General features: G+C 43.9%; 1 protein-coding gene across 7 annotated transcripts in view; it reads right to left on the reverse strand.

The window, feature by feature from the left end:
- Window positions 1-12,657, reverse strand: part of TMC5 (transmembrane channel like 5) — a 102,590-nt gene that overhangs the window by 14,103 nt on the left and 75,830 nt on the right. For all 7 annotated transcript variants that reach the window (XM_033962896.1, XM_033962895.1, XM_033962893.1 and 4 more), the window contains 4 exons: window positions 6,528-6,694; window positions 6,057-6,132; window positions 4,885-4,982; window positions 2,574-2,669 (listed from right to left, as the gene is read on the reverse strand). In XM_033962896.1, coding sequence (XP_033818787.1) covers window positions 2,574-2,669; window positions 4,885-4,982; window positions 6,057-6,132; window positions 6,528-6,694 — 437 coding nt within the window. The remainder of the gene's footprint in view (window positions 1-2,573; window positions 2,670-4,884; window positions 4,983-6,056; window positions 6,133-6,527; window positions 6,695-12,657) is intronic.

Consider the following 12,657-nt stretch of genomic DNA (forward strand, 5'->3'; position numbering starts at 1 on the left):
AATAAAATAACTTTTTCCCCCAGCAAAATAGCCTTGCGCAGAAAACAGTGCAAGCCCCTGGGTACTGGGGGGGGGGAGTACCCGACACTGAAAAAACAAAAGATGAGGGGACACTAGACATCGGGCATGCCATATTAAAGAAATATGATACAAGACCCTCCCCCCACAAGCACGAATCTGGGGACATGCAAAGAACATGTGCCCCAAGGTTGTCCCCAGAACATTACGTATAGGGCACCGAGCATCCAATTGTAACACTATTTGCTGTGCACACCTGGGAGACATGTGTAACCGCAAAGTCATCTTGTAATTAAGTTCCCAGAGAGCGACCGATGAAAGCATCTGGGAAGCCAACTTAAGACTGCGACTCAAAAGATCTACGGTGATGGAAACTCCAAGATCCCGGGACCACTGCTGACTCAAGCGTGTATAATCAAAGGTGGGGAGGTATTCCTCTAGGGACCTCAAATGAAATTGCAGATGAATGAGATTCTGTGCTTCCAAGCAGAGCCCTTCATTAGGAAGTTCAAGGGATTCCTCCGTCCGTGCTCCGATGGGCAGGGAACAGATGTAATGTCACAATTGCCAATATGCAAAACGATCCGAGGCAGAGATGAAACTCCACCTAAAGGTCCACGAAAGGACAAAGTGAACCATCCTCAAGCAAAACCTGATAGAGATAGACTAGATTTTTAGTGGACAAGTACGAAAGGTAGCCAAAGTCAAACCTGGTATGGAGACGATCACCCACAATCGATTGTAATACCGTCACTGTGGGTGAAAGGCGCAGGAATGAACAGAGCTGCCTCCAAGCTCTACGAGCCAAGAGGTAAAGAGGAAACAATCAGATGGCAGCAGGAAAAAAGCGCAGCGGAGCATGAAGCAGACTGCTAAAGTGTAGTGGACACAACGAGGTCACTGCCGTGAACGAAAAGTGTGAAACACTGCAGTACCCATCATTTAAATGACGCATTTGGTATGCAGAAACATAAAGTTTCTAATTCAATAAGCCTAAATCGCCCTTACCCCAAGGTGTGGCCACAACCCGGTACGCCAGACGGGGCCGTTTAGTTTTGTTTTTTTAAAAATCTGTTTTATTATAATTGTAAACTGCTTTGTCAATGTGTCCTATAAAATGGAAACAAACTTGGAAACAGAAGGTCCTTTTTTTTAACAACTTGGATCCATATTTACTAAGGGCCTCTTATCACGCTGAATAGCGTGGGCCAGTGCAGTAAATGCACCAAAGCCCCTAGGGATTAAAGGTTTGAGTGCATTTGCCCATGGGAATGGCCTAAGAGATCTTAGGCTACTCCCAATGGAGCCCAGAATGCATTGGGAGAGAGGCCCAAGATTCCAGTTGGCCCAAGTGTCGGGCCAATCAGGGCCTTAAGCCTCTCCCCAGTGCATCCCACGATGCACAGTGAAGGGGAAGGTCCACCATTCTGTGGCGGCAGGCCTACCAGCCGGAGGGAGTAAACATCCCTCCGACCAACCAACAACAAAAAAAAGTACTGGTAGGGTTTGTGTGGGCTTGGGGAGGGTCGGGGGTATACCTGCAGGAGGAGTTCCAGCAGGAGGAAGTGGGCATCCCTCCTGCTGGGGGATGTATACTTTGGAGGAAAAGCAGGAGAGGGGGGAGATATGATAGAGAAGCTTAAAAACTTATGTGGCATAAATGCACATGAGGCAAGTCTCTTTCATTTGAAAGGAAGCTCCAGAATGAGAGGCTATAAGATGAAACTAAGAGATAAGTTCAGGAGTAATCTACGGAAATACTTTTTTTACAGAAAGGATGGTAGAAGTGTGGAAAAGTCTGCCAATAGAGGTGGTAGAGACAATGACTGTGTCTAAATTCAAGAAGGCATGGGACAGGCAAATGGGATCTCTTAGGGAAAGGAGAAGATAGTGGATGCTGTGGATGGGCAGATCGGATGGGCCATTTGGCCTTTATCTGCCATCATGTTTCTATGTTTCATTAGGAGCATGTCATACTCATTTGAAAGCTTTCTCACTCTCACACTCTTTGAGCCCTATTTCTCACTCATCAGAGCTTCAGTACCAGTACACTGATCTTGATCACTGCTTTCATGATAGGCAAGCCTTAGAGAAGTAAACCAAGTGGTCCAACTGGGCACATCTTCTTGCCTACTGCTTCCCCTTTTTTCTCTACTGCAACTGCATGTGCTTGGAAACCAATGTACGTACTTTCAACTACTGGGTGGAAGACAATTTCCAGCTCAAAAAATTTAGCCAAACTGCTACCCACTTTGTATTCTTTCAGAGGCATCAAAGAAAAGCCAGTATAATTGAATGCTGCCTTGATTCATTTGCAAAGCAATACTACACTTAAGCCATTCTAGATTTATACCCTGGATGTGCAGTCGTAAAAAAAATCTCACTCTATGGCCTACAATTTCACTCCTTAGGATGGTTCACCTTTGGCATCTCTGAACCTGAACTATTAAGAGGACTCGGAGACAGGACATAAGTACGATCAGTTCTTATATATAAGTATATATGAGCATGATAAACAAATAGATAAGGGAACTGATACAGTGAAAGACACTTACCATGCTAATGTTTGTGCATAGATTAAATCTAAAACATTTCTTGCAATGTCAAATTCTGGTTTCCCAAGAGTTTTGCAGCATCTGGTTCCAATAATACTGAAAGGAGAAAGTAAAACTAAGTAAGTGCCATATTGCAGCAAACTTGCATGATGAACAAGCCAAGTGTCAATGATTAGTCATACATCAAAAGTCATCGGCAAACAAGCTCTCCAGTTTGTTAGTAGTAAGCACACCTATGCTTGTCTAACTCCTTGTGTACGCTTTACAAAAATGATGTGGTTTGTGAATACTATTACTGACTAGCCATTTACTTTGGCATCAATGCATTATATAGAAGAAGTGAAAACATCAAACAATCCAATGACTACATAACTGAAAAAAAACCTTTGGTGCTGTCAGCTATGAGCATATGGTGCTCTCAGCTAGTTGTTTAAAGGGTAAAGAGTAAAAGGTTATGGAATTGATATACTGCCTTTCTGTGGTACAACCAAAGCAGTTTATATTTATTATACGCAGGTACTTTCAGGACTGGCTTAACCTATGGACCAGGTGAGGCTCTGGCCCAGGGCGCCGGTATAAAGGGTGCCAAATGCCTGGGGCTGTGATGTCATTAGCCAATAAGTGATACTACAAGATGAGAGTTAAGATAACTGGATAAATTTTTTGAAAATAAATCAAAACCCTGCTTTTCAAAAAAATTTATCCAGTTATCTTAACTCTCCCCTTGTCCTTCCCCCTCCCTTCGTAAATTCCCCCTCAAATTGCTACTCTGCTTGCACTTTCTCCTCAAAGACTCAACTATGAAACGAGTCCCCTAAACTGTAATTTCCCTGTAATGTCCAATTCTCTTCTGATTTCTTCTCTTCTTGTAATTTCTCCTATGTTCGCCACCCATCTTGTAATTTTTCCTCTAAGACTCTTTTATGTAACCAACCCCCTAGAGTGTAATTTTCCTGGAAATGTCCAGTTATCTTCTGATGTAATCCGCCTAGAACTGCAAGGTACAGGCGGAATAGAAGTCACTAATGTAATGTAATGTGGCTTGAACACTCTAATTCTCCTCTGATGCTGTTACGCAGTTGTATCTCATAGCATGCATTCCTTATAGATCCATACTGAACCTAATTTGCATCATAACATTAAATTGGTTTTTAAGCCCTGTATTAATAACTGTGTTAAAATAATTATTAATAGATTAATATGGGTGAGTAAATGAAGTCCACAGTAGTGATATTTTTGGTTGAAGAAGGCTACACCAGGTTTGGAGTTAGGCATGTGTTATGTCTCTAACACCAGATTTTGGTAGGTGCCAAAGTATTGTTTCTGATACAATGATTCAGTCTGGGCCTGGCACTGCTAGCCAATTTAAGTAATTCAGTTGGTCTCCCAGCAGCAGTAATGCAAAAAACAAAATGCAGCAGAGGACCATCTCTGGGGCTTTGCAACACCCCACCCTCTTTTCTTGCAGGTCTTCCTTTTATCATGGAAACCCTAAAAGGGAGGGGGAGAAGGCAGGTCACACAGGGCCGGATTTTATAAACGGTGCCTATATCAATGTCACCATTTATAGAATCACACCTAGTGGTGCCTAAGCAGACTTAGGCAATACTAGGCATCCTAAAGGTAGGCCCTACTCTATTAGGCCAGCTTTTTACTCGCCTAATTTATGGCCTCCTATCTCAGCTGCTTAACAAAACCTAGGTCAGCCATGCCTATTCTCCACCCCTAATCATACCTACTGTTTAAGATTGGTGTCGATAGGTGTCCTTAGGCGTGGGAGGGCACTTTTACTTAGGCATCACTAGGTATCCTAAGGGTTCGGCACCTAACTCTAAAATTGTTTTACCATAATTAATGTTTTTTGTTGATTGGCTGAAAACCTAGATAGTCAATTACCATGATGATTAAGCCAATTTAAAAAAATTTAGCCATGGATCCCAAAGTTAGGCGTCAGGTGGCCGCAATTAGGATGCCTAGCAGCACCTAATGTAGGCATCATTTATAGAATATAACCTACAGGACCTTGAAAGCTCTGTACTGAATATTCTTATTGGTGTTATTGCTGTTACTGACTGTATTTCTTAAAACAATAGTGAGTGAGTTGAAGACATCAGGAGAGGACAGGATCTGGGCAGGGTAATTGAGAGGGAAGAGGAGTGGAGAACTTTTTTATCTTTTCCCAGTTGCATATGGGCATCCATAACTGAAACTGAATCCTGACTATTGCTACTTGTCATTTGAAGTATGAAATGCAGAAAAAGGTAAATTATTTGCCTTCATTTGCAAATTAGATATTTAACCAAATAATTACCTTCGCAGGAATTCACCAACAAAAGAGCCAAGCAAGCAAAATATGAAATCAAACACGACCAAGCGATAAATGTCTTCACCAATAAATGATTCCCAGCACTACAGAATAAAAAATACAAAATTTGAATGCATAGCCTGCTTTGCATGCCGTTTCCCCTCATTTGCATGCACGAATCGGAATCGGATCAGCATAGAGATTAGTGAATCGGGTTGGAAGAAACTTGGGTCGCAAACCGATTGGTGCACAATCGGTTTGCTTAGTGAATCTAGCCCTTAGAAATCAAGCTTTCACACCTCCCCCTGGAAGCAAATATGTTCTAATTGCCCTTCTGAATTTCAGAAGATTATCTCAAAAACACAGTTACAGGTAAGCTTTTCCACAAGAAAGGAAGAGTACATGGTAAGGCCCTGGCTCTCAATCTAACTGAATGATATTCCTAGTTTAACTCCTGGAAGGTCATATAATCTTGCATCTTAAAACAAGCATGGGTAAATACTTCTGCAAATTAATGACAAAGAAATTGGATCTAGGTGATGAAACATTTTTAAATAATAACTTAAATTGTACCTGTTGTATTATAGACTGCGTTTTTTCAACCTTATGAATGCATTTCAAATTATTTGCTTAAAATGCAGCCAGAAGATAGAGAAAACACACTAATTGCCTTTGAAATTCCTGGCTGTAGTGTCAAGCTGCTAGCCAATGAATGAGAGGGCACTCTCTAAAGCTGAAAGGGGATAGATTCCGTACAAACGTAAGGAAGTTCTTCTTCACCTAGAGAGTGGTAGAAAACTGGAATGCTCTTCCGGAGTCTTGTCATAGAGGAAAATATTCTCCAGGGATTCAAGACTAAGTTAGACAAGTTCCTGGTGAGCAAGAGCATGCACTGGTAGGGCTAGTCTCGGTTGGAGCGCTGGTCTTTGACCTGGGGGCCGCCGTGTGAGCGGACTGCTGGGCACGATGGACCACTAGTCTGACCCAACAGTGGCAATTCTTATGTTCACACTTGAACCTTGACCTCTGAACTGCATACTCTGCCTGTGGGTAACATGTTCCTTTCAGTCTGTGTGTTTTTCAGGATCTATTCCTTTGCTTTAATTAGAGCTGCTATAGGATTCCTGGTTAAAAGCCAGCCCTAAATTGGGGTAAGTAGTTCATGACTGTAGTCTTACCTTAATGCCTAAAGCAATAGTCTGAAGCCAGTAATAGCAAAGAACACCAATTATTGATAATTTGAGAATAACATTCCTGCAAAACAAAACATTTTATTATATAAATATAATATTGCTTCGTTTTGCACGGCATGATTTTGCATATATAATGCTCTCATAAAATTCTTGTAAAATTTATAACCCACCATTGTAATAAGACCCAATCAAAGTAGCTTACAATAAAACATCCACAAGATATCAAGAATAAAACAAAATATTTTTATTAGGAGGTTAGACCAAGAAAATGGAAAGAATCTCATGCTCATATAATGTATAATTCTGCACTAATCAAAGCCACGGTAGCGACTGCCACGCAGCAAATGCTCCGACACTCATTAAATCCCTACGGGTGTTGGAGCGATTGCTGCAGCAGCCGCCACTACCACAGCTTTGCAAAAGGAGCCCTAAATAGCCAAGAAAGATGAGCAGTACCTGAAAATGATGGTATATATCTGATGCTTGGGACTTTGAAACTTCTCTATTAATCCAAATAAGGAGAAGACGAAGGGCATGATGAGATTAATCAGGGATATCACAGCCGGCTGCAGTAATGATTCTCTCTGTCTTTCAATGTCACTTGTAGCACTGACCATGAGCTTCTGAGAAAGCAAGTGAGAACGGGGAAAGTAAGTTTCAGGCCAGTACATGGAAGGGATTTAGAATTTAGTTTATCTCGTTTTCGGCTGTACACATACTTCTAGGCACCCATTTATACACTTGTTCCTCGTAGGCTGCTAAATAGCTGGTCATATATTCAGCTGGTGGCATCTTGTTTATACTGAAAGAAAAAAAAATCTATGACAGGGGTAGGGAACTCCGGTCCTCGAGAGCCATATTCCAGTTGGGTTTTTAAGGATTTCCCCAATGAATATGCATGAGATCTATTTGCATGCACTGCTTTCAATGCATATTCATTGGGGAAATCCTGAAAACCCAACTGGAATACGGCTCTCGAGGACCGGAGTTCCCTACCCCTGATCTATGGGGTCCTTTTACAAAGGTGCGCTAACCGATTTAGCACGCGCTAAATGCTGAGGTGCCCATAGAATATAATGGGTGCCTTAGCATTTAGTGTGTGGTAATCTTTAGTGTGCGCTAAATTGATTAGTGCATGCTAAATCGGTTAGTGCGCCTTAGTAAAATAGGGCAATATTTGATTTTGAACCACTTATGAATTTTTCAGAATAAAAGCCACTAATATACCAAGAGCCCCTTTTACAAAGGCGCAGTGGCGAGTCTCCTGTGACAATTGCACAGAAGCACATAGGAATCGAATGGGCTTCGGTGCATTTGCCGCGGGCGAATTGCTTCCGTGGCTTTGCAAAAGGAGCTGTAAATAAAGCTAACAACGGCTCAGAAGACAGGGTGAAGTCTAGTAGTTCGGCAAAGAGGGGGGGAGACCAGTTTTCATCATCTTTACTGTCTCTGCAGCATCGTAACAGAGCATTGAGCAATTGCTTTGGGCTTAGTGCAGTACTTTGGCCTAGATTCACAAAGCAAACCGATCGTGTACCGATCGGTTTGCGACCCCTTTATGACCAAATTTCCCTCCGGCCTGATTCACTTACCTCTCCTGCGATCCGCTTCTAATCCGTATATGCAAATGATGGGAAACGCATGCAAAGTAGGCAGGGACGCGATTCACAACACATCCGACTGGGCTGGCCGATCAACTGAAGAAGCGACTGCTGGGGAGCAGTCGAAAACGTCTCTCCGACTCTCCTGCTCTATTGAAGCCCTGCTCTTTGCCCTGTCAGCCCCAATCTCCTGCAGCCCTGAACGCCTCCTGCAGCCCTTATCTGTCTGCACCAAATGCCTCCCGCTGCCCCGATCTGCCTGACATGTCCCCTCTGCTCTCCCTGGCTCTGCCTTCCCTGCAGTGCGAGCCCGTGGGATTAAATCGGGGCTGCATGCCGAAGTGCAACCCTGTTTTAAACATGCGGGCTCGCACTGCAGGGAAGGCGGCAAGAGTAGGGCTTGGAAGGGGAGAGCAAGAGAGTTGGCATGCGTGAAAGTAAAAAAAAAAAAATAAAATAAAGGTTGGGTCTAGACATATGCGCAGACCATCTAAAGATGGTCTGCGCATGTGCTGGGATCACAGACGTGCAATCCATGCTGGCAGATGGGGGCATTCCTCCGATCGCCCCCATCTGCATGTTTGAGTTTAGGAAATTCATCGGGCCTACCCAGATCGGGCCCGTTCGGGCAGGTTCGTGAATCTAGCCCAATGTGTTTCTAAAAGTGTATTATAAATATACAAAGCTGTCAAAAGGACTTAGCTCACAGCGTAGCTTGACAATAATGCATCCCTTTTTCCAAGCATGGTTAATTTGTCAAGGAACAGTATGAATGTTTTTTTGTGTCTCCTTACTTTTTTTGTAAGGATTAATGTGTTCTTTGTACACACACTGTTCGAGAGAACAATGAATGCATGTTCTCTCACTTAAAGAGCACAAGGGAAACAAAGAAAAACTGCAGACAAGGGTACAAGATGCAGGCTATGTTTATTATACCAATTATTGAATTCAGTTAATATTACCACCTTTAAACAAACCAAGAGACCCCCCTCACTGCAGATTGTGTTGGATTTTCTTCTTCTTGTTTTTTCTCTCACTTAAAGAGACACCGTCTGAAGGTTTAAAGCACATATCCATCTGCTGCAGTCCACTAATCCATTTTATCCATGAGCAACAACTTTAACGTGTTCCTCGCGAACGCATCAACTCTCCCGCTGACATCACTTCCAGGTGCCGCACACAGGAAGTGACAACAGAGGGAGAACCACCGGGGTCACGAGGAGCACATTGAAGTTGCTACTTGTGGTGGTGAACAAGCAGTACAGGGAAAGGGAAGGGGGCACGTGCACAGCAGGGGGAGGCGGAGATGAAGGCAGGGGGGGCGCCTCTCAACCTCGCTATGCCACTGGAAGGCATGCACTGTGTTTAGGAGTTGACACCAAAACTTTGCAGGCACTGACTATTATGACTCTTTCTTCCTGTAAACAGAATCTGATGCTTCTGCAGGGACTGCATAAAACACGGACCCCCACCAACCTCGCGGATCTTAACCGCACGCCCTTATAAATCTGCTCATCTTGGGGGTGAGCAGGATCCGTGAGGTCTGAGGGAGTTAAAACTAGGTCCGTGGAGTGAACGGGATCCGTGAGGTCCACAGAAGTTAAAAAAACAAGGATCCCTACGGGCCCCATGCCACGGCTGCTTTCTTTTTAAGGCCATGAACTTGTAGTTCTGTGGGGTCCGCAAGATCCTCTTTTTAACTTCTACCTCTGCTGGCTTATTTTCTGTTGATGGTTGAGATTGCTGCTATTGAATACTGGAGTTTCACCCTACTTCTCCTTTTTGATGTGCCCAGCTCTTCCGCACCCCAGTGTCCCAAATGTCTTCTACCTGGAGGCTCCATGGATCCCACAAAGCTGAAGCACAAGGCCTTAAAAAGAAAGCAGCCATGACGTGGGGTCCGCAGAGATCCTTGTTTTAACTCCCTTGAACCTCATGGATCTCACTCACCCCCGAGACGAGCAGATTTTAAAGGTTTGCAGATAAGATTTGCAAGGTCCGTGGAGTCCACAAGGCCCATGTTTTACCCAGTCCTGCTTCCATGTTAAAAAAAGCTGCAAAAATCCATCAAGCCCAGCAGCATGTCACTGATAGTAGTCAATTAGATCATGACCCCATACTTAGGGCTCCTTTTACTTAACTATGATAGTGGTTTTAGCGCACACTTTGCACGCGCTGAATTGCCGAGCATGCTAGATGCTAACACTAGCATTGAGTTGGTGTTAGTTCTAACCGCGTAGCGTGGGTTTAGCGCACGCTAAAAACGCTATCGCAACTTAGTAAAAGGAGCCCTTAGGCTTTGTGATCCCATTTGGGGTCCCAACCCAGTTTGGGAAGCTCTAGTTTAACAAGGTCTGTTCTAGAGTACGTAAGTTGTCACTTTGAAAAGAATATAGGGAGTTTTTGAAATTAAATATGTGGATGTATTAAACCAGTGGTCTCAAACTCCAACCCTTTGCAGGGCCATATTTTGGATTTGTAGGTACTTGGAGGGCCTCAGAAAAAATAGTTACTGTCTTATTAAAGAAATAACAATTTTGCATGAGGTAAAACTCTTTATAGTTTATAAATCTTTCCTTTTGGCTAAGTCTTAATAATAATATTGTAATTTATAGTTAAAGAGACATATGATCAAAAAACTGTTTTATTTTACTTTTGTGATTATGATACACATACCAAGGGCCTCAAAATAGTACCTGGCGGGCCGCATATGGCCCCCGGGCCGCGTGTTTGAGACCACTGTGTTAAACTGTCCTTGTTTTACGGGAACTGCTTAGAAAGTTGGGGGAGGGCACTGGCACAATTTACCAACCTGGCAAGGTTAGCTGCAAATAACTTGTCCGAGTCTGAGGTAGGTACACATTGCATTCCCGAGTACGGGGTAAGTACACATTGCAATTCTGGGTCTAAGGTGAGTACGCACATTTCCAAGTCTAGGGTAAGTACACATTATTATAATTCGGGGACCAGGGAGAGTACACACACTGCAAGCAGTACTAAATTAGCTCAAGCGGGAATATCTCCACAGGGACATAGCAAGCATAGGGTGTGGAGGGCTATGTACGTAAATGCCCACAGTTTGGGTAATAAAATTCTGGAATTACAGACAAAAATGAGGAACGCCGACCTAGATGTGGTGGCGATATCCGAGACCTGGCTCACAGACTCCCATGGGTGGGACATGGCCATACTGAGTTACAACTTACTTCGTCGGGATAGAGAGGACAGAATGGGAGGAGGGGTAGCACTATACTCTAAGGATGACATTAAAGTTATCCGTATTGCAGATGTCAAGTACACAGGGGAATCCCTTTGGGTGAATTTGGCCAGGGGGAAGGACAAATGCCTATATCTTGGCATAGTGTTCAGATCTCCAAGACAACAGGAAAGTCTGGATATGGAACTAATCGAGGACATAGAGGATATCACCTTACGTGGGGACACAGTATTATTAGGAGACTTCAACATACCTGACGCGGATTGGAACACACTTTCCTCTGCGACTGGCAGCATCAGAAGGCTCTTGACCTCCATAAAGGGAGCAAGACTCAGACAAATGGTGTTAGAGCCAACTAGGGATCAGGCAATACTGGACCTAATATTTACCAATGGAGATAGTGTCTCAGAGGTCTCGGTAGGCGACACGTTGGCCTCCAGTGACCATAACATGGTGTGGTTCAACCTCAGGAAAGGTTTCTCTAAATCAAACACTTTAACCAAGGTTTTCAACTTCAAGGACACAAACTTCGAAGACATGGGAGATTTCATCCAACAGGCGCTGCAAAACCAAGCGGAAAGATAATGTAGAGGAAATGTGGTCAACTCTGAAAGCTACCATACAAGAAGCAACCAACCGTTATATTAAGTCAGTAAGTAAACGTCGAAGAAACAATAAACCACAATGGTTCTCTGCGGAGATCTCAGACCTCATAAAAAAGAAGAAAAGAGTGTTCATCTCCTACAAACAATCAGGGAGGCAGGAATCTAGGGAAGACTATCTGGCCAAGTCAAAAGCCATCAAAACAGCAGTCAGAGAGGCCAAATTCCGAATGGAGGAGAACCTAGCGATGAACATCAAGAAGGGCGATAAATCTTTCTTCAGGTATATTAGTGAAAGAAAACGAAACATAGATGGGATAGTACGACTTAGGAAACCCGACGGGAACTATGTAGAATCGGACTCCGATAAAGCCAGACTTTTAAATGAATACTTCTGCTCCGTCTTTACTTGCGAGGTGCCGGGATCCGGCCCTCAGCTGCAGGCAAGGGAAAGCTCGGTAGACCCGTTTCGAGATTTCGAGTTTACGCCCAGCTGTGTCTACAGCGAGCTATCAAAACTCAAGGTTAACAAAGCTATGGGACCAGACAAGCTTCACCCCAGGATGCTCAGGGAGTTGAGGGACGTCTTGGCGGAACCGTTGTCCGCGCTCTTCAATCTTTCCCTGAGTACAGGAAGGGTCCCGTTGGACTGGAAAACAGGTAACGTCAAACCACTCCACAAGAAAGGATGCAGGACGGAGGCTGCGAACTACAGACCGGTGAGTCTCACATTGATAGTGAGCAAGCTTATGGAAACTCTAATCAAACGCCAATTGGATACAATCCTGAACGAGGAGAACCTATGGGATCCCCATCAACATGGGTTTATTAAGGGTAGGTCCTTCCAATCCAATCTGATTGGCTTCTTCGACTGGGTAACAAGGAAACTGGATATCGGGGAGTCCCTAGATGTCGTGTATTTGGACTTCAGCAAGGCATTTGATAGTGTCCTACACTGCAGATTGTTGAGCAAAATGAGTTCGATGGGATTAGGGGGTCACATTGACTCAATGGGATAAGGATTGGCTTAGTGGTAGGCTTCAGAGAATGGTGGTGAACGGCACCCCCTCCGAAACGGCGGTATGCCGCAGGGCTCGGTCCTGGGACCGATCCTATTCAACATCTTCGTTAGGGACTTGGCTAAATGGCTTTGAGGTAAAATTACA

Source organism: Geotrypetes seraphini, chromosome 11 (genome assembly GCF_902459505.1).
Source record: "Geotrypetes seraphini chromosome 11, aGeoSer1.1, whole genome shotgun sequence".
Taxonomy (NCBI): Eukaryota; Metazoa; Chordata; class Amphibia; order Gymnophiona; family Dermophiidae; genus Geotrypetes; species Geotrypetes seraphini.